The sequence below is a fragment of the Microcebus murinus genome, chromosome 30, assembly GCF_040939455.1.
Source record: "Microcebus murinus isolate Inina chromosome 30, M.murinus_Inina_mat1.0, whole genome shotgun sequence".
NCBI classification, from domain to species: Eukaryota; Metazoa; Chordata; class Mammalia; order Primates; family Cheirogaleidae; genus Microcebus; species Microcebus murinus.
In genome coordinates this window covers 3,446,106-3,469,876 of record NC_134133.1, presented here as the reverse complement: position 1 = coordinate 3,469,876, position 23,771 = coordinate 3,446,106, and the positions used below count along the sequence as shown (strand labels likewise).

General features: G+C 48.5%; 1 protein-coding gene across 20 annotated transcripts in view; it reads right to left on the bottom strand.

Annotated features, from left to right (window-relative positions):
- Positions 1 to 11,434: 11,434 nt before the first annotated feature.
- Positions 11,435 to 23,771, bottom strand: part of MAGI1 (membrane associated guanylate kinase, WW and PDZ domain containing 1) — a 614,809-nt gene continuing 602,472 nt past the window's right edge. For 12 of the 20 annotated variants that reach the window (XM_020284649.2, XM_020284652.2, XM_020284654.2 and 9 more), the window contains 5 exons: positions 23,250 to 23,343; positions 23,063 to 23,117; positions 21,755 to 21,898; positions 19,135 to 19,273; positions 11,435 to 15,200 (listed from right to left, as the gene is read on the bottom strand). In XM_020284649.2, coding sequence (XP_020140238.2) covers positions 14,326 to 15,200; positions 19,135 to 19,273; positions 21,755 to 21,898; positions 23,063 to 23,117; positions 23,250 to 23,343 — 1,307 coding nt within the window. In that variant the 3' untranslated portion in view covers positions 11,435 to 14,325. Of the gene's footprint in view, positions 15,201 to 17,040; positions 17,130 to 17,241; positions 19,274 to 21,754; positions 21,899 to 23,062; positions 23,118 to 23,249; positions 23,344 to 23,771 lie in introns of those variants that run through there. The other 8 variants (XM_020284669.2, XM_075998817.1, XM_075998818.1 and 5 more) reach the window with 4 other exon arrangements.

The following is a 23,771-nucleotide window of genomic DNA, read 5'->3' as shown; positions in this document are numbered from 1 at the left end:
GTTAGGGTTAGCGCCCCAACCAGGAGGAGGGTGGGGACTGAGGCAGGAGTAGACATCCAATAATGAGCCAAAATGCCACAGTTAGAGACGCCCTCTGCAGCCCAGCCCAATCGCCCAGAGCTACCAAGAAGAGTCCAATCTTTAATAAAGTCACTACAACCCCAATGAGGGCCAGGGCCAGCGGTCCCATTTAGTCCTGCTTGGTCCTAGGGGTGGCTGTTCTCTTTGGGAGACAGTTAAGCGGGGTCTTTAGTGGCTTCTGCTGGCCCCGGTGTGCAGCCCAGAGACCAGTTTCGTTGTCTGGTTCAGCCTTTTTCACCCGGGAGTGAGAGATCCACAGGGTGATACCTGCAACTTTAACAGCAGTGGGAGTACCTAGTATCACAATATGGGGACCCTTCCAGGTGGGCTCTAAGGGTGTCCTTTTCTAGTCCTTTACCCAGACTAGATCCCCTGGCTGGTGGGGTGGACAGGGAGACCCAGGGCGATAGAGTTTTCTTCTAGGACGGTGTGGTGGATATGATGCATAGTTTTGGCTAAGGCTTGGAGCTGTGTGCTTACATTCAATTCCCCTAGTTGTCTAATGTCTCCCCTTCATTGCTTGATGAGTCGGGGAGGTCTACGGAACAGGACTTCAAAGGGCTCTTCAAATATCCTGTGGGCCCCGGTGTGCACCTGACTCCAAACAGGGCCAGGCTTAGCGCCTCTGCCCAGGGTCTTTGTGCTTCCTGACATAGCTTCGCTGGGGTGGCCTTGAGGGTCTGGTTCACGTCTCTACTTCCCCTGAGCTCTGTGGCCTGTAGGCTGCGTGCAGTTTCCATTTGGTTCCTAGTGCCTTGGTGGGGGTTTGCATGACCTCTGCAGTCAAGCTCGGTCCCTTGTCACTGCCAAAGGAGAGTGGCAGATCGTACCTAGAGATGACTTCTGTCTCAATAGAAGCTTTGCCACCTCCCTAGCCTTTTCGGTCCGGGTAGGGCCTGCCTCAACCCAGCCTGGGAAGGTGCATATCACTACCAGCAGGTGTTTATAGCCCCGGCATGGCTTTACTTCTGTGAAATCAACTTCCGCATCCTTGAATGGGGACATTCCAGTGTGTCGAATTCCCGGGAAGGGTCTTGGCCTGACCACGCATTGTTTTTAGCCCAGGTCTGGCAGCGATGGATGGAAGTTTGGCCATAGGGTAGTACCAGGCGAGTGAAGCGACATGAGGGCTGTTTTCCCCACGTGAGTCAGGTTGGGATGTCGGGAGACAGTAGAGTATGCTAATTTATTGGGGATAACGATGTCATGGTTCTGTAGGTGCCACCAACCGTGTGCGTCCTTCTTGGCTTTCTCCTGCTCGGCCCACTGGCTCTCTTCTGGGGTATACTTCGGTTCTTTGGGCCACTCAGGTGCCAACAAGATTTGGCATTGGGTTGCAGTGTTGTCCTCGGAACATTCTCGTGTGGCTGCATCTTTGGCTGCTTGGTCCGCCCGGCGATTGCTGGTGGCAATTGGATCTGTGCCCTTTTGGTGCCCTTGACAGTGGATGACCCCAATTTCCTTTGGCTCCCAAACTGCCTCCAGCAGTTGGAGGATTTTGTCCCTATTTTTGATCTCTTTTCCACCTGTAAGTCAGCAGTCCCCTCTCCCTGTATATGGCCCCGTGGATATGCATCGTGGCAAAGGCATGCTTAGAGTCTGTGTGTATGTTTGCCTTCTTGCCCCGGGCACACCTGAGGGCTTGGATGAGGCCCAAAGCTCTGCCTTTGGTGCCCACCACCCTTGGGGCAAGGGAGCTGACACGATGACCCCAAAGTCATCGTGATTGCAAAGCCCACAAGGCATTTCCCATTCTGGACAAGACTACTGCCATCCGTGTAGAGTTCTAAATCCAGTGCCAACAGAGGACTGTCTTTCAGATCTGGCCAGCTGGCATAGACCTCCTGTCCCGCCTTGGTGCCATCATGGCCCGGGGGCCCTGCCTCAATGGGTAGCAGGGTGGCGTGATTCAAGGTCTGCAAAGTCTCCAGGGTGACCCTCAGATTTTCACATAGCTGTCCCTGGTATTGTGCTAACTGGTTGCTTGAGAGCCACTAGTGCCCTGAGTTGTTCATTAGGGACACTACTGAATGAGGGACTTGCACACGGAGATTTTGTCCCAGTGTGAGTTTCTCTGCTTCCCTAACTAGCAGGACAGTGGCCGCAGTTGGCCATCCTGCTGCTACCGGGTCCAACTGTTTTGACAAGCAAGCCACTGGTCTCTGCCACGGGCCCACAGTTTGAGCCAAAACCCCCAGAGCCACTTGTTTCTTCTCGTGTACAAACAGCTTATAGTCCTCGGTGAGGTCAGGTAGCCTTAGGGCAGGGGCTCTTTGTAGAAAGTCTTTTATTTCCTGGAAGGCCCTTTTCTGACTCTCAGCCCATTCCAATTCTTTGTTTCCAGGCCCGAGTAGGGCCTCGTACAGAGACTCGGCCTCCAGGGAGAACCTGGGATCCACATGTGGCAGAATCCAGCCGCTCCGAGGAATTCTCTGAGTTGTCTCCGGCTGGTCGGCCTGGGAATTGTACAGATGGCGTGTTTACACTCGTGTCCCGGTGTCCGGCGGCCCTGAGTGACGGGGAAACCCAGGTACGTCACCTGTCACCTGCAGATCTGTGCCTTTTCCTGGGAGACTTTGGATCCTGTGTCAGTGAGCAATTGGAGCAGGTACCGGGTTCCCCGGTGGCAGTCCTCTCTGGCTGGGCTTGCTAGAAGGACATCATCAATGCACTGTAGAAGCGTGCAGCGGGTTTCTTCTTGCAGAAAGAGATGGAGTCAGTGTCTGGAGCCTCCCCGAATAGAGTTGGTGGATTTCTAAATCCCTGTGGTAGCCGTGTCCAGGCCAGCTGGGCTCTCCTTCCAGTCTGAGGATCCTCCCAGTGGAAGGTGAACAGGGGCTGGCTCTTCGGAGCGAGCGGCGGGCACAAGGAAGCATCCTTCTAGCCCAGGCAGGAGAACCAGGCGGCATCAGGAGGAATGAGGCCCAGGAGGGCGTATGGATTTGGTACCACTGGGTGGAGAGTCACTGTGGCCTCATTAATCAGTCGCAGGTCTTGGACGGGCTGGTGTCCACCTCCGTTGGGTTTTGACTGGCAAGAGGGAATGTTCCATGGGGATTGACACGCCACCCAAATCCCCTCCTGCTTGAGCCTACCGATGTGTTCCGGAATTCCCTCTCCAGCCCCCCCCCCCCGGGATGGGGTACTGTCGTCTCCTGGTCGGTTGGGCTCCCGGTTTCATCTCAGTTCAGCAGTGCTGCGTGTTGGTGTGCAAGATGGGGGCTGGTTGTCCTCCGCCCAGAACAGTGGAAAATCCTGCCGGAAGTCAGGCAGGTTCTCTTCCACAAAATGGCGGGTTCTCTTCCACAAAATGGCAGTTGGTGCCCATTCATTTCTGTCGCCAAAGTCCTGCCTGTTGCTGAACCTGTCCCTGAACCAGTGGCTTTAAGAGGCCAGCACCACGGTTGGTTTTCCCAGTCAGGGAACCAAAATGTCACAGTGGGTGTCACAGCAAGGGGGGGGGGTCCTGAGGACAAACTGAGTGGCACACAGAGAGTCAGAGAATCAAAGTTTAGTGGCTGGCGGGCCCAGAGGGGCCTCACCACCAACTTCTGAGCCCCGCCTACCCGATTTTTCCCACTTTTGGAAAAGTGTGGAAAATATACCCTCCTGGGCCTCATTCCTCCTGATGCCGCCTGGTTCTCCTGCCTGGGCTAGAAGGATGCTTTCTTGTGCCCGCCGCTCGCTCCAAAGAGCCATTATTAAGTTGGGGTGGTCCCTGGGGTGGGGTATTAGGTGTAGGTTAGTCGATGTGTCAGGTAATACCGTGTTTCCTGAAAATAAGACAGGGTCTTATATTTATTTTTCCTCAAGAAGACACCCTAGGGCTTATTTTCAGGGGATGTGTTATTTTTTTTAAGTACGGTACAACCATCTACATTGATTCAAATAGAGTGAAGTCGTCTTCTTCTGGAACATCATCATCACTCTCCAAACCCCGAATCCCATCCTGAGTGTCTTGCGACTCTGTTTCCTTTAGAACCATTGGCCCCGATCTCTCATGTGGAGCCATAGAGCTGTCATGGGGCAGACGAGAAGGGCTGCTCGTGTTCTTTCCCGCTCTGCGACAACATGCATGGGTTGTGCAGATGCGCTGCATAGCCACGCCCAGCACTAGGGCTTATTTTCATAGCCACGCCCATCACTAGGGCTTATTTTCATAGCCATGCCCAGCACCAGGGCTTATTTTCAGAGCCACGCCCATCACTAGGGCTGATTTCCATAGCCACACCCATCACTAGGGCTGATTTCCATAGCCACGCCCATCACTAGGGCTTATTTTCATAGCCACGCCCATCACTAGGGCTGATTTCCATAGCCACGCCCATCACCAGGGCTTATTTTCATAGCCACGCCCAGCACTAGGGCTGATTTCCATAGCCACACTCATCACTAGGGCTTATTTTCATAGCCACGCCCACCACTAGGGCTGATTTTCATAGCCACGCCCAGCACTAGGGCTGATTTCCATAGCCACACCCAGCACTAGGGCTTATTTTCATAGCCACACCCAGCACTAGGGCTTATTTTCATAGCCACACCCAGCACTAGGGCTTATTTTCATAGCCACACCCAGCACTAGGGCTTATTTTCATAGCCACGCCCATCACTAGGGCTTATTTTCATAGCCACGCCCATCACTAGGGCTTATTTTCATAGCCACGCCCAGCACTAGGGCTTATTTTCATAGCCACGCCCAGCACTAGGGCTTATTTTCATAGCCACACCCAGCACTAGGGCTTATTTTCATAGCCACGCCCACCACTAGGGCTGATTTCCATAGCCACGCCCATCACTAGGGCTGATTTCCATAGCCACGCCCATCACTAGGGCTGATTTTCATAGCCACGCCCAGCACTAGGGCTTATTTTCTGGGTAGGGCTTCTATTGTGCACATGCTTAGACATCCCGCTGGGGCTTCTCTTATGGGGAGGTCTTATTTTTGGGGAAACACAGTAGTTGGTACTCAGTTCATGTCAGCACTCTATTTCTTAACAGCTGCGTATTCTGAAGTTGGACATGCAATTGCTATTATAGAAAGATGCCACAATGCACAACCTCACAACGTCAAGCCTTGGCACCCTCGAGTGGTTTGTTCAGATTCTCCCAAGGGATAAACTGTGCCTCCTAGTCCTCCTGTGTTTCTAGTGACAGTGACATGGAGAATTTGCTGCTTTTATCGGGAACAGCTGTTTTCAGCAAAGTGCTTGCAGGCCGTGGGATCTATTTCCCCACAGACTGAGTAGGATTGAAAGGCTCTGCTTTGCAGCTTTCTCTTCTCCTCATAGTGTGTCTACTCTTGCCTTTTTTTTTACGTTGCAATGGTACAGCAGCTCTCAAGAAAGACGGTTTCAGAGTATTTTCCCCAACTAAACTAAAACAATCTTCCTACTTGCATAAAGTTATTGGCCAAGTAGAAACATGGCGGGCATGCATCAATTGTGAATTCTGTCTTATATTCCTGTAACCGCCACATGGTTCATTAGTGAGGATAGTTGAGAGACTCCTACATTCTCAACAAGAAGAGGTCAGAAGCACCCTCATTAAACCAAGAGTTAGCGGAGTACGACTTTCACTTAATTTGAGCAATATTTTAATGCTCTTATTTAAATAGAACATGGGGTATGTTAAAACTGAACAAGAAAGAGAATGTTGAATAATTAGCCATTGGAAGTCATGGGGAGGGAACATTCTTTTCTAGCAAGTTCTTAGTTTTCCAATGTGTTTATGAGGCCTCTGCCCCATCCCTACCCACAGCTAATTTTAGCAGACAACTTTGGGGCTGAAAAATAATTGCGTTGTGACTGAACAAGTAGAGCATGGCATTCCCCGTGACCGAAATAACATACGAGCCTTAGAATTTGAGGGGAAAAATATTGGTGGGAGAATGTTACTGGCAATAAATGCCATTTACCTAGAAACTCTTGAATGAACGTAACAGACTCTAACATTGGCCCCGCCCAGGGGCCCGGAGACCAGACCACCACTGTTATGGCCAACCCCAACTTGGGACCAAGGGGAACTCAAGAATACATTTGAAATAGTCATGACATCTAGAATGGGGTAGTGTCCCTCTTTCACTGGCTGCTCAGTGTGGCAAGATGAGTGACAATGTCATGTCTCTCCAACTCATCCATTTGATAGGATTCCCGACAGCTTCCCCTTCCCGGAGGAATTTTGCGAGGCAAATTTTTCCACTTATCTTTGGGGAATTATACCTTGGATGATTTTTAACTCTTTCCATTATCTCCTAAAAATATAGCTTGGTCCCGAGCACTTTGCTAACAAATATGTACTGAGTACTCTTTCCCAAGCTTGGTGCACCCCAGCCTTCCTGAAGTTTGGAGTCTGGCAGGAAAGCCAGGCATTGGATAGTTGAGTTAAGTTGTGGTAAGGTCTATGGAGTGTATGGGTGTCTTGAGTGTCTATAACTGGGAGACTTAATCTGGATGGTGCAAAAAAAAAAAGCAAGAGGAAGGTAGATGTCTCCAAGAAGCAAGGAAGACCTAGGCAAAGGCCTCACCGCGGCAAGTGTTCAGCGTATTCCAAGAGTGGACGGAAGGAAGGCTGATGGGACTAAGGACCTACCATCTCAAGGGAGGAAAAAAATAAATGCAAGACCCAAAATGTGAGCCTTAGGGAAAAAGACCCACTGCCTAGTCCCATACTGATAAGGAAATTCCGCATCTATTACCTGACACTTCAGCCACCTGGGATCCCCACCCCTCATGGAAGACCCGCATCAGCATAATACTAACCTATTACCTGGCCCAGCAACTAGTCTATCACCTGGTGCATCGACTAACTTATTACCTGGTGCATCAGCATAACACTAAACCTACCGGGTTTCCCCAAAAGCAAGACCTCCCCATAAAATCAGCCCTAGCAGGATGTCTAAGCATGTGCGCAATAGAAGCCCTACCCCGAAAATAAGCCCTAGTGATGGGCGTGGCTATGAAAATCAGCCCTAGTGCTGGGCGTGGCTATGAAAATAAGCCCTGGTGGTGGGCGTGGCTATGAAAATAAGCCCCAGTGCTGGGCGTGGCTATGAAAATAAGCCCTAGTGATGGGCGTGGCTATGAAAATAAGCCCTGGTGGTGGGCGTGGCTACGCAGCCCATCTGCACAACCCATGCACGTCGTCGCGGAGCGGGAAAGAACACGAGCAGCCCTTCTCATCTGCCCCGTGACAGCTCTAGTGCTCGACAGGAGAGATCGGGGCCAGTGGTTCTAAAGGAAACAGAGTCGCAAGACATTCAGGATGGGATTTGGGGTTTGGAGAGTGATGATGATGTTCCAGAAGAAGACGACTTCACTCTATTTGAATCAATGTAGATGGTTGTACCGTACTTAAAAAAAATAACACATCCCCTGAAAATAAGCCCTACTATGGTGTCTTCTTGAGGAAAAATAAATAGAAGACCCTGTCTTATTTTCGGGGAAACACGGTATGTGCCTGGCAGCATTCCAGGAACTCAGAATTCATCGGGGTTCCCTACAATGATCCTTGCCCTGGGGAAGCATGTGTTCTAGACTAGGCCAGTGACATTGCTGGAAGGACCCAGTGCAGATTGAAAATGTGGGGCTCCTTGTTCAAACATTACTAAAAATTCGAGAATGTGACAGCCGAGCATTCAACCAAAGTCCTTCTAGGTGCGGAGCCCCATGTGCCTGTAGGTTGCATGTCAGTATCGCTGGCCCCATTAGGAGGGAGGCAGGTAATGAACAATAATGAGTGAGCGTGCAAATGACACAGCGGGGGAGAAGGCGGCTAGTGCTATGGAGGGGAAAAGAGTGGAACAGAGCAATCGAGTTGCAGTTTCAAGCAGGGTGCTCAGAGTACAATGCACTGGAAGAATGAGGATTGAGCAGGGATTTGAGCAAAGCGAGGGTGTCAGCTGTCTGGGGTCTGGGGAGACAGTGTTGCAGGCAGGTGGCTAGCCGGAGCAAAGCCCCAAGGCAAGCAGCGTGCAAGCGTGCTGCAGCAGAGAGTGGGAAAGCAGGCAGAGAGGAAAGGAGGGGGGTGCTCAGAGCCCACTGCAAGGACTTTGACCTTTCCCTTGACATTTTAAAAGCATTGCTTTGGCCACTACAGGCAGGAGAATCTGTGGGTGAGTTAAAGGCAAAGGTGGGGAGAACTGTAAGAAGCTACCGCAGTAATCCCAGAGAGGGGGAGAAGAGAGAATGGGAATGAATGACGTCTATGAGGTTTTATTTTCATGTGTGTGTATGTATATATCATGTATACATACATGCTCCTAACTTGGAAAGATATCCACACTCTACAAGATAAAGCAGCAGTTCATAAAACAGTAAGGACTTAATGGCCCTTACTACATATCTATATGTCTATATGTCTATATATGTGGAAAAGATCAGGAATGTCTACATATATACATATATGTAGACATATATACATATATGTATCTTCTACATATATATGCATGTAGAAAAGATCAGGAATGTCTCGAACCAAGCTGTTAATAATCGTTACTTCTGTGCATCGGCATTGACATGTGGTGAAGAATGCCACTTTTCATTGTCTAGTCTCCTGAAACGCTTGAGTCTTTTGTCACAAGCATGCATCTGTCTTGCAAATTAAAAACAAACCACCACTGCTCTTCAAGATGGGGCAGCCTGGGAGAGGCTCCTTTCTTCACACTTGAACATGGGGAAGGCCTGGCAGAGACTGGATGATGCCTAAATAGGCTTCTGGCGTTTAAGATGTGGGCAACCTCAAAAAAAAAAAAAAAAAGTGAAAATAAGACTACAAGGTTAGTGAGATGGGGATTTGCAAACGTGGAGAAAATCGGGTAAAACAGTAAATGATGGGCTGGGCGCGGTGGCTCTCACCTGTCGTCCTAGCTCTCTGGGAGGCCGAGGCGGGAGGATCGCTCGAGGTCGGGAGTTCGAAACCAGCCTGAGCAAGAGCGAGACCCCGTCTCTACTATAAAAAGAAAGAAACTAATAGGCCAACTAATATATATAGAAAAAATTAGCTGGGCATGGTGACACATGCCTGTAGTCCCAGCTACTTGGGAGGCTGAAACAGAAGGATTGCTTGAGCCCAGGAGTTGGAGGTTGCTGTGAGTGAGGCTGACGCCACGGCACTCACTCTAGCCTGGGCAACAAAGCGAGACTCTGTCTCAAAAAAAAAACAAAAAACAAACAAAAAAAACCCCAAACAAACAAAACAGTAAATGATGACCCTAATAGAAGCAATCCAGGTACAAAGTGTTTTGCGTGTATTAACCCTTTGCACTCAGATGTTGAGTGTGACTCGACACGGTTGGCATCGGTAGCAGCAAGAGAGAAAAGCCAGCGAGTGCCAAGGGTTATTAACAAAGGTATGGCAGAAAGAAGGATGATTTAGGTTGAGAAGCAAATGAACTCTTCTAGTAAGAGGATGGGAACCCCGGGCCAGTGGACTTCAGCACTATGAGAATTCGGGTGACCTAGGATGGGTTTTCAGGGTTAGGGCTGCAGCCTGGACGGCACCTGTGCCTAAGTGGGTTTCCTGCTGTCCGTGGTACTGAAGCCCAACCTTCTGCGAGCTGAGCTGGTCACCGCCACTGTCCCTAAGCACATACACACAGCTTGCTCTTCAGTGTTGTGCTGCTATTTTGAAGTCTAGAGTTTGGAAGGAACAAGGCTACCTTGGCCCTTTGTGGTGTGCAACCCTTCCATTTTGGACCACACGCCCTCGCAGCTGGGTCTGGCCCGGCCTGCACCGTGCTCCTTGTTTTTGTTTTTTTTTTTCTGGTTAACTCCTTCTCTTCCTGCTGGCCTCAGCTGAACGATAACCTTCCTCCTCCATCTGGCTAAGTCTCTAAATTACTATCACAGGATCCTGTGCCTCTGCTTGGTTTTGGTTTATATGCATTTGAGTATCAACCCCCAGCCAACCCTAAGCTCTTGAGACCAGGATCCCGGTATTTCTAGCCCTACCTACCATGTGCCTGGCACAGAGCTGGTCTTCGATAAATGTGTTGAGGAAATGAGTAACTGACAAGCAAGCCTTGCTTATTACACAAAATAACAGCCTTTCAGAGCTCTTTTCCCTTCAAATCTTCAATCCTGAGATCAAAGAGAATTTGTTGTCTGAGGGGTAAATGCCCCTAAAAGCACAGTGCTCGTAGGAGCGGTGTTTACAGCTTCCCTGCTTACAAGCTGTTACGAGGTGTGTTCCAAAATCTCTCGGATCTTACTGTGCTAGATATTCACAATGCTGATAGTTGTCGAGTCACTGTAAGAAAAATCACTTGGAGGAACTCGAAGGGCTTTTCCTTTCACAATTAGTGCAGGCAGGGCCCGGATTGCCCACCAGCAGGAAAAATCCTGATGGCTGTAACCGATTCTTAGCACATTTAGCGTGACTACTTATGGCAGGCAAAGAACTTGCATGACATGAGGGCTTTACAAACAACTTCGATAGTTGGCTAAGCCAGGGACCACTGTAAGGAAAGATACTAGGGGCCAGGCGCGGTGGCTCACGCCTGTCATCCTAGCATTCTGGGAGGCCGAGGCGGGAGGATCGCTCGAGGTCAGGAGTTCGAGACCAGCCTGAGCAAGAGCGAGACCCCGTCTCTACTATAAATAGAAAGAAATTAATTGGCCAACTAATATATATATATATATATATATATATATATATATATATATATATATAGAAAAAATGAGCCAGGCATGGTGGCGCCATGCCTGTAGTCCCAGCTACTCAGGAGGAGGCTGAGGCAGGAGGATCGCTTGAGCCCAGGAGATTGAGGTTGCTGTGAGCGAGGCTGACGACACGGCACTCACTCTAGCCAGGGCAACAGAGTGAGACTCTGTCTCAAAAAAAAAAAAGAAAAGGTTTGTGTCCTTTACTGAGGACACTTCTGATGGACTCTGAGATGGGCTAAAACACTCTGCACTTTTAGGCCCTTTACAGACAGGGGAAACTGAGGCTTCAGCAGAGGTTAAGGGTTTGCCCAAGAACCACACGGGAAATGAAGAAGCTCTGGGCTTGGCAGGGTTTGCTTGTCGGCAGGGTTCTATGCTATGCCGTGCTGCTCGAACTTCCCCGGGCGTGGGAATCGGCTGCGGATCCCGTTGGACGTTCTGCTCTGACTCTGGGCGTCTGCGGTGGGGCCTGCGGTTCTGCGTTTCTAGCCAGCCCCCCAGGGACGAGGAGGCAGCCGGTCCGCAGGCAGCACCGTGAGTAGCGAGCCCCCAGCCCGCTGCCAACGCACAGCCCCTTCCCTTTCAGCACCATAGTGTCGGGACGAGTGGAGTGAGGTGCCTTCAGCTGACCGCCTGACCCTGGGACATTTGGGACAACGGGGAGACGAGGAAGACACCAATCCAGAAGCAACCGTGGTTATGGAATGCATACACTTCCATGTATTTTGTACAGTAAAAATGCATTAAAAAATCTTTCACAAAAGAAACCTAAAAAATACAAGTAGGGTGTCGAGCCCCCCCACCCCACCCAACATTCTCTCAGGCATCCACTGCGTGATGGAGGGGAATCGGATTGATTTAAACGGTTTGATTTAATCATACAAAATACTCATCCATCATCTCTCACCAAGACATTTACATGAAGTGGGGGGTGGGAGGGGGAACGAGGAAAGTAGGCTCACAAGAATCAGTTTCCAACGCAAGGTTACAGTAGTTCGAATGAGACTAGATCGTTCTGCTCGATGCATGGTCCCTGCACAGCACGATACTGCCAAAGCAGACCCGGGGCGTGGCAATCCAGGTGAAACTGCCGGACCAAAAGTCTTCAAACAGAGACAAGCCTGGGTGGGTAGAACACGGATTTTTAAAATGTCAAATATCGTTTCTTACAAGAAAGATGTCAAGATGCTAACTTTAGGATGCAGTCCAAAGACCCACTCTGATCGCATTTATTTAAAACTCTGGACCGCCAAGGAGAGCATCAATCATTGAACATCACAGATTTTGCTAGAACTAGGGAGAAAAATCCTAGCAGAGGGGCCTTAGGAATAAAATCTCCAAGTTGGCTCTTAGGAATTTGATGCAAAATAGCGTCATAATTCAGTTGTATTCTTCCTCGGCCCTGATACACCACAGCTCAATGTATGCTTTGTATGGAAAACTTTAATAATAAAAATAGCATTCACAGACCCTTTCTGCTCCTTTTTAGCTACAGAATGTACAAATTGTGTCTTCTTCCAGGAAAGTAGCTTGTTTTATAAATGTCCACACAACTATAGCTACTCATTCTAATGTTATGTATAAACCCATAAGTCAAATAAAGCTATGAACAATGTAATATTTATATATGCATAGTGTTTTATAAAAAGATTGGCCCACATACTGCTTTTCATCAATACAGAAAGAGCATTAAGTCCATAGCACGCTGCAAGAAATAAATGAGTGAAGAACAGAGAATGCAAACAAGTGCTTAATAATTCACAAGCGTCTCACCATAGAAGAAATGATTCAAACCAACTAAAGCTTTAGAGAATTACTTATAGAGTCTCCCATTTTAAAACAACTTTACATACCTGATTTAGTTTACATTAAAATATATCCCCATGAATCAATTTGTTCCATATTCAGAAATATAAACACATATCACATTCCTCACAGCTAAATTTTTGTCATAAATTCTCTTTTATACAAGAAAAAAAGGCAACAGTTGTTTTTTTTTTTTTCCAACAGGCTCTGTTAGTTACAATTTTTAACTCTGTACACACAATGATTGGCTGGTTTTCTGTCTTTTTTTTTTTTCATTTTTTCTATCTTTTTTTTTTTTTTTTTTTTTTACAGTACCATGGGAATAACAGTGATTGACTTGCAAAGTTTTGTGTCGGTGTGGAAGGTGCAAAACAGTACTACGGAAATACACGACGCACTGTAAGCAGCGGTTTGCTGTAGTGGTCCAACAGGTACAAGCAAACGTTTTGGCTCAGCTAGGCAGTAATCCATTTCAACCGCAACCCGGGGCTGCGGCCGACCCAGCCACACCTCCTGCGGGATCAAAAAGAATGGGTCTTTGTAAAAAGAAAAACGGTTATGTTTTGTGCTGCTGTCCAAAGACTCCAAAGACGGCCAGGAGGCAGAAGTCTCCCAACCGGATCTAGAACCACTGGGATCGCTTCCTTCCTTCCTCTTCAAGCAACCTAGAGACCTCGATGATGGTTTCCAAGCCAAACTGGCATTTCTAAGAATGAGCACCCTGCCCCAACCCTCACTCCCTTAAATATCAACAGAAAGGTTCCTTCCGCCAAGGCTCATTCCCTCCTTCCCTCCTTCCCAGCTGGGCGAAGGGCAACCGTGGGCTTATGCCAAAAAGGGGGGACACACTTTCCATATAGGGACACCTGATGTGTCCCTCACATGAGCACCCTGTCCCCATTCCACCCAGTATTCAGCCTCAAATCAGACAACACAGGAGATGTTTGTTGTCCAGTTCCTTCTAGCAGGTGAGCAAAGCTGCGGTGGCCTTGCCTTAAATGAGATCTTACTACATGTTGGAGAACCTGTCTGTGCGTGGGCTGTTTGGGGGCGACAGTGGCCAACTGTCTTGTCTCTGTGCCTTCCTGGGCCAGGGCGAGCACAAACTGTCTTCTGAACCAACCAGAACTCAAGAACACCTCATTTCTTTGTGCTGTGTAGCTCAGCGATAAATACTCTTCACCTGCGATAGTAGTCTCGTCACACGGTTTGCTTCATTTCAGGGTCACTGGCGATCCTAATTCATCCCAAAGGGTCCTCGGCTTTCACAAACAGAACTTTTGCCTTTTTGCTCTTGGCTTTTAAGAAAAAACTCCTGACTACAGTATAGCACTACATCACTACATAACAGTCTCTATCAAATTAATTAAGCTTTTGATTTCCCTTCCTTAGAGAGAATGATCAACAGCCCCATTTAACCAGGAGAGGAAAAGATCGCCCAAAAAAAGGGAACCGTTTTTGACAACTCTACAGTTTACATAGAAACAAAATTTATATCCCTTTTGGGGCCAGCATTTGGCAAGTAATTTCCAAAAAAAGTATGCATTTAAAAATACTTTCTTTTACTATTATACATCAGGCACGACACTTTTTCATATATATATATTTTTTTTTTTTTCTTATAAGATTTCAAATGCATAAAGTGTTTGTTGCTATATTCATAGGGTCACCAGGTGTCAGACGCTTCGTTTAGGTAAGAAACTAAATAGTTATCCCGGGTTTGTGACCTTAGCCCGGTTGACACGGGTCCGGGCAGGACCGGTGTGACTGGGGGGTCTCAGATGCTAAGGTCAGTGCTACATTCTTTGTAAGGTCGCCTCCTGTGCTCCGGCGCGTGTCTGGAGCTCCTGCCGGCCTCGTGTCTCGGATGGGCGTCGTCCCTGTCCCTGTCCCGGGGGCCGGCTCTGTCCTCCCCGCCGCGTTTGTCCAGGGACCGCTCTCGCCTGCGGTCGCTGGACTTGGCCCTGCGCTCGGGGGACCGCGGGTCCGGTGGCCTCTCCAGGGACCGGCGCCGGCGGCCGGGCGAGCCGTCCCTGCGGCGGGTCGGGGACCGCTCGCGCCTCCGCTCGGGCCTGTCCCTCCTCTCCAGGGTGGTGTCTGCGCTGCGCGTGCCGTCCGCGCGCTTCTCCGGGGGCCGCCGCCCCGGCCCGGCGGTGGCCGTGCGCTCGGTGGCCCGCGCGTCCCTGCGCTCCGGGTCCCTGCGCTCGGTGGCCGTGCGCTCGGTGGCCGTGCGCTCGGTGGCCGTGCGCTCCGGGTCCCTGCACTCGGTGGCTGTGCGCTCCGGGTCTCTGCGCTCGGTGGCCGTGCGCTCCGGGTCCCTGCGCTCGGTGGCTGTGCGCTCCGGGTCCCTGCGCTCGGTGGCCGTGCGCTCTGCGTCCCTGCGCTCGGTGGCCGTGCGCTCCGGGTCCCTGCGCTCTGCGTCCCTGCGCGCCCCGCCGCCCGGCCGGCGACAGGCCCCGTTCCAGGTGTGGTGCTCCCGGCCGCCCCGCGCGTCCTTGCCGTGCGCCCGCCTGTCCCCACGCTGCGGGGACGCGCGGGGCTCGGGGGCACAGCCGGACTCCGGGGACGCGGGTCGCCGGCGGCCGCCCGGCGCGGCCCTCACTTCCGCAACGCCTGGTGGCCCGGCGGGGCCGCCGCGCTCGCTGCTGGGGTCTGCGGGAGAGAGACAGAGCAGACGTTGGTGCCAGGCCCCGCGCCCCGTCCCCGCGCCGCCCGCCGCCCCATTAGTCATGACACACAGTTAAACAGCAGTCAGAATCAGAGCCAACGCAACCTCGGTTAATAACTGCAACTAGTTACGGTTAACAACTAGTACTTGTTTGTGGCTTTCAGGATCCGGCTGACTCTAGACTCAAGACACAGATCCTTAATAAAGACCGTGCACGATCAGTCATGAGTTTAGCCTTTAAAATCACAACCCAAATAGTCTGTCTAGAAGCATCAAAACTCCCCCCCTCCCAACTCTCCCCTCTTCTCCCCTGCCCCTCTCCTCCCCCACCCCAACAAAGAAAATATTCCTTCCCCTAAAGGTTTGTTGTGCTTAAAAATAATCGGGGGTACTGGTCTGGAGGGGCAGGAGGAAGAGTCTGTGTCTCATGGGGTGGTGATTAAGTGGGCGTGCATGGAGGTGAGAAGTCTGCACTGTGTGCTCAGGATTTACGCTTTTTACTGTGTGCACGGTGGGCTGCTATTTTAAAACATAATCCAGGGTGGCCGGCACAGGGCCTTATGGAGGCGACACGCTGGCCGCTTGGTAATGACGGGCAGGTACGGTGACAGGGTCATTCAGCTGTCCTCTCTACTTCTGTGCGTGTCATTCAACTACTTTCTCTGCTTTCGTGTGAATTTACAAATAAGGAGCTGCCTGTAAAATGTGGCCCTTTCGGGGAGATCAAATGGAAGTTAGAGAGGTTGTTAGGCACACATTTGAAGTTAGATGGGGCTCAGATAAAATCCTTAAGCTTAGAGGGACTTCTCCTTTGACACACAAGGCTGCCATCATGGTATCTAGGAGCCTGGAGCCACTGGACTGAGGCTTATGGCCTCGAGCAGGGCAGCCCACGACGCCTTCTGTTTACCATTATTAAATTGTTCGAAATGACACTGCGCGTGTTTTAGGCCGCGTCCTGAATTCAGGAGAGCTCTCTTCAAAGCAGGGAGGCTTTGTGGCCGCTAAGCCTGACAAAGTCGCTCCCACGACACCATTCCGGGAAAGGCGCCTGAAATGATCATGTCCCAGTCTGGAGATCGGACTGGCGGGACAGTCAAAACGCAGGGGCCACTGCGGCTCTTTGAGGATCTTTCATGAGGCAACGAGATCCATATTTAGCGATTTATATGTTTCATGAGTGATCTCCCCAAACCTAGGGCAGGTTTTAACAAAAGCAAAAAAAAAAAAAAAAAAAAAAAAAAAAAAAAAAAAAGCCTAAAGTAGGGGTCAGCAATTTTTTTTCCAAAGGGAGAGAGTAAATATTTGGGGATTTTCGGGCCAAGTGGTGTCTGTTCGACTCTATGAGTGCAGCATAAAAACACAGGCAACACATAAAAGCAGTGGGTGTGGCTATGTGCCAATCAAACTTTACTTAAGAAAAAACAGGGTGTGGACAGGACTTGGTTTGTAGTTTGCAAAGAGATAGCTGAGCCACCAGGGAATCTCATCTTCCTATCTCCCTGGATGAGAGCTCTGTGATATTTCATTCTTTCTAAGTGGGCTACTAGCGTGGACAAGAACAGGTTCTTAATATGGGTCATCTGACGATGCGGGTGAGGGAAGGTACTTATGTCAGTATTGCAAATCTAATCTTGGATTCCTTTCCTACGCTTTTAAGACGAGGGAGAGCAACACTTCAACAGGGTCGGTGGTGTACTTACAATTCCAAGAACGCAGGGTGCTCAGAATGAATTGCCAAACATACCAAAATAGAGCTAAGCAGAAGCAATGAGGAAATTAGGCCACAGCACAGAAACACCTAGTATTGATTGAGCTACAAACCGTAGTTTGATTATGGCCCATAAGGTGGAAGCAAGCCTCCCCTGGCTTTTCAATTCTCATGCATGCAGCGATATTAGGAGGTATCATTGCTGTGGGAGGGCCCAGCACCAAGAACAGTCAGAGAGAAAGAGAAAGAGAGAAAGAGAAAAAGTTGAACATTTAGATTCCCTATAACAAAGAGGAAAGAAAAAAAAATCTGCATTTGTTAACATAGGGCAAAGAGAGTTTATTTGTCCAGTCAGACAGTCTAAGGCAACACTCAAATAAGGCTGCAGAGACCGAAATCAGAACAGTGACGTTTTTAGACAATGGATGCATCCTCTTTTTTTTTTGTTTGTTTGTTTTGCTTTGTTGTGTTTCAAACAACTGGAACAATGACAGGCTGGCATAGGAGAGCATTAACAATAAACGACCAAAGAACAGAGTCCCCCCCCCCCCAAGACCGCGGCAGTTAAATTAAGTACAAAAAACTCATTACAAAAATAGCCTCACAGAGAGGCAGGTTCCAATCAAGCCAGAAAAATATTGGAACTTAACATGTTATAACCCATTTGTGACTCTGATCAATAGAATGAGATTTAGTCCAAATGACGCATGGAGACATCATAGCAGCACAGCCCTGGCACGTTCCACCCTTCTTGGAAAACCGTGGATTTAATATGATCTTTATTTTTAGCCCAAAGAACATTTGTTAGTGTCGGATTTCCATCCTCAGTGCAACAGACACAGGTTTGGAGAAGGTACACAGGTTACTGATGATGACTCTCAAATGAAAGATCTCATCCGACAGGAGCAGAGGGAAGACAGAAAAGGGAGACAATGTTACACAGTTTCGGTGGCATCCATAACACCTAACGGCCAGAAGCTCAGCACGGTGCACGGCCATGGCATCTTAACGTTGTCGCAATGTTTCCCCCTGTGCTAGGCCGTGACTCAGGGGGCCTCGTTTGCTGCCTGCCCTCCCACCCGGTTCCTTGCACCCCTTGTACTTTGCACCTGTGCAAACCAACACGTGGGAAGGCTGCCCTTCCACTCAAGCTGCACCTGCATTAGGCATCTCATCAGACTCCAAATGCAACCGGGGCATTGTGCAGAATGACTTTTGGAAAAGCGGGTGATCAACAGGTAAATCCCGAATAAAGGGGACCAATGTATAATGGGGACCATTCCATCACAGTTTCTATAGAAACTTTTGTAGACCTTTGGTTGGGAAAAAAAAAAAAAAAAAAAAAAAAAAAGCCCTACATCTAGGGCATAGCTTCTTTTCTTTTTTTTTTCTTTTTTTTTACATTTTAAACAAGAATCTCGAATAAATAGGACATTGTTATAATATACAAAATTTTGCCATCAGAACACTAAGCTACGTAGAGACCACTGCTGTGTACTCAAGTCGAGCCTCGAGACAGGACGAAGGAGCTCTGTGCATAACCTGGCTTCCCTCGCGTTTCCCGCAAGATGAGCATCACCATCCAAAAACATATGGCTAACACAGCGACAGTTTTTGCTCGTTTGCTTGTTCGACAGTAGTGGGCTCGGGTGGTCTGATCTGGGGGAAGAGACCAGCCGTACACAGAGCATAAAGGAGGTGAGCAGAGCCCCCCGCCCCAAATCTCTCAAAACTCCACGCCTCTTAAAATAAAGAACATCAAAGTAACCAAAAAAGAGGAAAAAAAAAAAAAAGAAATTGTGCCTCGACATATCACTCAGGACACCTGCTTCCCTGCTTCGTGAAAGCAGTGTGTAGTCATATATATATATGTAATTTTTGTGCTAACAGTTGGATTGGAGAAAACAGTTTGGCACAGTTCGAACAAACATTCCTTCGCTCCTGGCCGGACTAGACAAAACGTTCTCTCTGATGACCAGAAAGGGGGGCTAGAGAGACCTCGTCTCGGGCCGCGCCCCGGTCCACGTAAGCAAGCAAAAGGATGAGATGTGGAGAGTTTTCGGGACAAGCGAGGCGGATGACCACACGGTGCGCGAGGCCGGTAAGACACTGGTGAACGGGGACAGGAGGGCTTGCCCGCTGCCACTGCAGGCGGGGTCACGGGGTCATGCCAGGGAAGGAAGGAGCGTTCTCATAGTTTGACCCACCGTATTCCGGGACCGAGCCGTCTCCTCGCATCAGGAACAGGCGGACCCTGCGGCCGCCGCTCTTGATCAGCTCTATGGCCCGCGAATGCTTCATGTTTTTTGTGGTCTCGCCGTTGATCTCCAGGATTTCATCGCCAATCTGCCAGAGCGAGGGAGAACAACATAAGGTTTGAAATTCACTTACTGGCCGGGCGCGGCGCAGCCCACGCCTGTCACCCTGGCACGCTGGGGAGGCCGAGGAGGGAGGATCGCTCGAGGTCAGGAGTTCGAGGCCAGCCTGAGCGAGAGCGAGACCCCTGTGTCTCTACTATAAATAGAAAGAAATTAATCGGGCAACTAAAAATATATAGACAAAATGAGCCGGGCACGGTGGCTCGTGCCTGCAGTCCCAGCTACTCGGGAGGCTGAGGCAGGATGATCGCTTGAGCCCAGGAGTTTGAGGTTGCTGTGAGCTAGGCTGACGCCACGGCACTCACTCTAGCCTGGGCAACAAAGCAAGACTCTGTCTCAAAAAAATAAATAAATAAAAATAAAAAAAATAAAATTCACTTACTGATTCACTGAATATTTATTAATAAGCATAAGCATGTTCTGGGAAATCTTCTATTGCTTTGGCAATCAGTGAAAAAAAATCCCTGCCCCTCATGGAGATTATATTCTAATGAGCAAAAAAAGAAAAAAAAAATTAACAAAAAAATTTGAAAAATACATTCATGCCAGTGTTAACTGCTACACAAGGAAAACAAAGCAGTGAGGGGATGGTAACTGTCGTGGGAAGGAAGATGCGGGGGGTTGCTTCCAGGATGGTACCCAGTGATTTCCGATTCACACCCTGTGCAGTCTTCCCTTTGAGTGTGGGACAGACCTGGTGACTTGTTTCTAGCAAGCAGAACATGGCAAACACGGTACGATGTCAGTTCGCAGACCACGTTACGAAACGGTTTGGCATCTGTCCGACTTGCTCTCTTTCACTCTCTTACAAGTTCACTTTGATGCATGCCATGGTCTGTCCCGTGGAGTCTCATGATAAGGACATGAGGGCGGGCTCCGGCCCACAGCCCAGTAGGCACTGAGTCCTGTCAATCACCACGGGCGGGAGCTTAGAAACAAACCCTTCCCCACGTGAGCCTTCAGATGAGACCGTAATCCTGGTCGACACATTGCCTGCAGCATTTACTCCGTGTCGGCCACCCCTCAAGGCTCTGGAGATAAAGGAGTGAAAGAGACAGGCCAGATCCCTACTCAAATGGAGCTTATATTCTATAAGGAAGGACAGGAAAAGCTCCGGCTTTGGGGTCTAAAGCCCTGAATTTGAATGAATCCTATCACTTGCTAGCTAAGCAATCTTGCTCAAAGTCCTTTGACTTCCTACAGCCCACTTTCACATCTACATCTGTAGAAAGGGATGATAAAGGGTTCAAACTGGATAATATATGTCAACATGTCCTGTGAGCCATATACACCCTTGTCCAAAATATCGTGATAACAATATTTCATTCAATTGTAAACTTTAAGTGATTAAAAAAGACAAGGAAAAATAAATCCCTTGTGTTGGAAATTCAAACAAAAGACAGATACACCAATGCAATCTTCCCTTGTATATGTACAAACTGTGCATATATATGCAAAAAGGAAGGACATAGAAGAAACTGATACACTGACACTGGAAACTGTATTTTTTACTATGCGCCATTTTTCACTGTTTAATTTTCTTAAACCACATTCACGGTCCACTTTCTTAATTAAAAGAAATGTTAATTCGGTCTGAAGAAAGTTAAAACATCTAGATTGTGGCGTACGCACACGTATTAAGTTCCTCGACCCTCGGTCAGTTTTCCCGTTTTGCTGCTCAATTTCATTCACTGTTTTCCTTTCCTGATCTGTCTTGATTTCTTTTACTTTGCTGCAAATGGCTCTCCCTGTGTAACAACTTAATCTATGTGACCTGTCTATGATGAGTAGATGATTTATCTTTTCTTAATCATCTAATCTGCCCCGGAGAAGAGCACGTTCATCTACAGTAAGAGGTATCAGACAGTGAAACAGAGCAGAGCAGACTTTTTGGGATGTATGTATGTAAAATTGGCAGCTTTGCCTGCTACAGTGCGACTCCGAATGTTCCCGCCGTGGAGCCTCCTGCCCTTTCCTGAGGCAGAGGGGGCTTGCTGTGGGAGGCTGGGGTGAGACAGCTGGGGACTGGCAAGAGAATGACTGCAGTTTGAGTTTGCCACCCAGAATGTGCAGAGCCACATGGCTCTCCTGATCTCTAAGTACTCTGGGATACCCCGGCATTCCTGTGACGTGATGTACCTGCCTCATGAAACCAATCGCAAGAACTGTGGAAATGGAATTTAGAAAATATCTACTTTTAATATGTTTAGAAGTCACTTGAATCTTTCATTCAACCCCAAAGAGTTGGAAGGCCTCAGCCAACGTTAGCAGCTACAACCAACCACGCTTTAGGGGGAAACATCCGGGAGGGTGGGAGTCACGCATTTAGAGTGTCTTGAAAGCGGCAGAAAATGTAATCCTCCCGAACAGGAACATTCTAACCATGCATGTCAAGGAGTCACGGCAGTTGGCTCACTTGCATCTACTGCGGACTCTTCTCCCTACTTACCCTCATCTTTCCACACCTTTCTGCAGGACCATCTTCTGCTAAGCGCAGAACATAGAGGTCCATGTTATACTCTCGGCCCCCTCGAAGACTGAAGCCAAATCCCTTGGCTCCTCTTTCCAGTTCCACAGTGTAAAAATCTTGCTCCTATTTGAAGAAACGAAATGCAGTCATTCTGGGAGAACTTGTAGCCACACGCATTACTCTCCTTCTCTTCCCAAACATTCTCTATTATGCTGATTTGCCAAAAGGGCACGGTCCCTATCCCCCTCTTGGTGACTCTTAATTATTTATTAATCATCTTGATTAATCTTCATTAATCTCAAGAGTTGGAGATCCAGAATTTGAAAACATTTATGAGCATGCCTATATACATAGATAGGCATGTTGTATATATATATAGGCATGCTGTATTTAATATAATCTGCATGCATTACAATTTAATCAGAGAGACTGCATTTCACATTTGGGGCAGGAAAATTCTTCATAACATGACACCATCCCACTGACTGCTGGATGTTCAGCCTCCCTGACCCATGTCTGATAAATGCTAGCAGCACCCTTATTAGGATACCAACAACAACCTCTACAGGTGTGGAGAATGGGTCTCCTCAAGGTCAAGGAGAATCACAAATAGACTACTAAAGGCCCTGAGACAGCTAGGAAAAAAGGGACCTAGCCAGGCACTGCCTGTAGTCCCAGGTACTAGGGAGACTGAGGCAAGAGAATCATTTGCACCCAGGAGTGTGAGTCCAACCTGGGCAACACAGTGAGAACCCTGTCTCTAGGGGGAGAAAAAACACACACATATAAAGAAAGGAATCTGTTTAGCTTTGCATTACCCAATGTTTCTCAAATTTGTTTCACCTATCATTATTTCCACACCCTCTTTTTACCATCCTGAGGGGCAGATATTTTGCTTTGTGAGTCTCACCTGAAATTCACAAGCCTGAGAAACATCTTATCAAAAAGACAACTTTTTAAGCAGAAACACATTTATGAGTGCTATGAGTAGAGATTAGCTACTCTGCTCTTTCTCTGATCACCGATCCTTGTGACAATTACAGGTTTTCATTTTCTTTGTTTTTTCCCCTTAAAAAAGGATGTCTAGGAGTATTTTTCAAAGGTAGTGAAATAAAATGTCATTTCCTTAAGCAATCACACAAGTATGTTATTTGGTAAATCCCCTCACAAAAGGATATTTCTTTTAAATCAACTTTGTTTTTAAAAATATCTTACAAAAATAGCTTCAGAAAGTTGGAAGGAAACCTGCAAAGTAGACAGAGAAAAAAAAAGAGGCATGACCCTCACCTGTGTTGATGCTTTGAACTCGAACTGAGATTCCTGCTTTGGTTTGGTGGTACTCCTGCCAAAGTGAGAGAAACAAATGTAAGGACAACCCATGGGGAAACTGAGGCAGAACCAAAGGCATCTACTGTCATGCTGGGAGTTACTCCCCCCACCTCCTTGAACGAAAGAAACCAAGGCCATGCCTGACCTCGTCTCCTGGGCCCCTTGTTGGGAAGGGGCGTGTGTGGTGGTGATGGTAGCAATCTTCTCCGCGTTGGTCAGCAAAGTGGCATTCGAGGACTCTGTAGGGAGGGACAGAGCATAAAGGAATGAAGGCCCTGAGGAAGACCCCAGCTAGGAGGCATGCAGAAGCCTTGTATATCTGAAGAATAAATAAGTCTGACTTCTCTGTCACCATTTCAACAGCTTGACTCAAATTCCTAAACAGGTGGGAGTCTGATAAACCATCCCAAGATCTTCTCTGATGTGGGCCAAATATGCCCCCGTGACCCTTACCTCCCCAAAAGACATCCCCACAAATGAAATAAAGAGTTTGCAAAAGAAAACACCACTCTAAAGTCGTGGCGAAGGCAGATGTCCCTCACTCCCCCCCTGCCCCCCCAAAACACAAGTCCCATCAAAACATGGCACCACACCAGAACTATCTTCCAGAATTTTACAGGCTGATAACCAACGTCTTAGCTAATGTTGCCTGCAATTTATCGGCAAT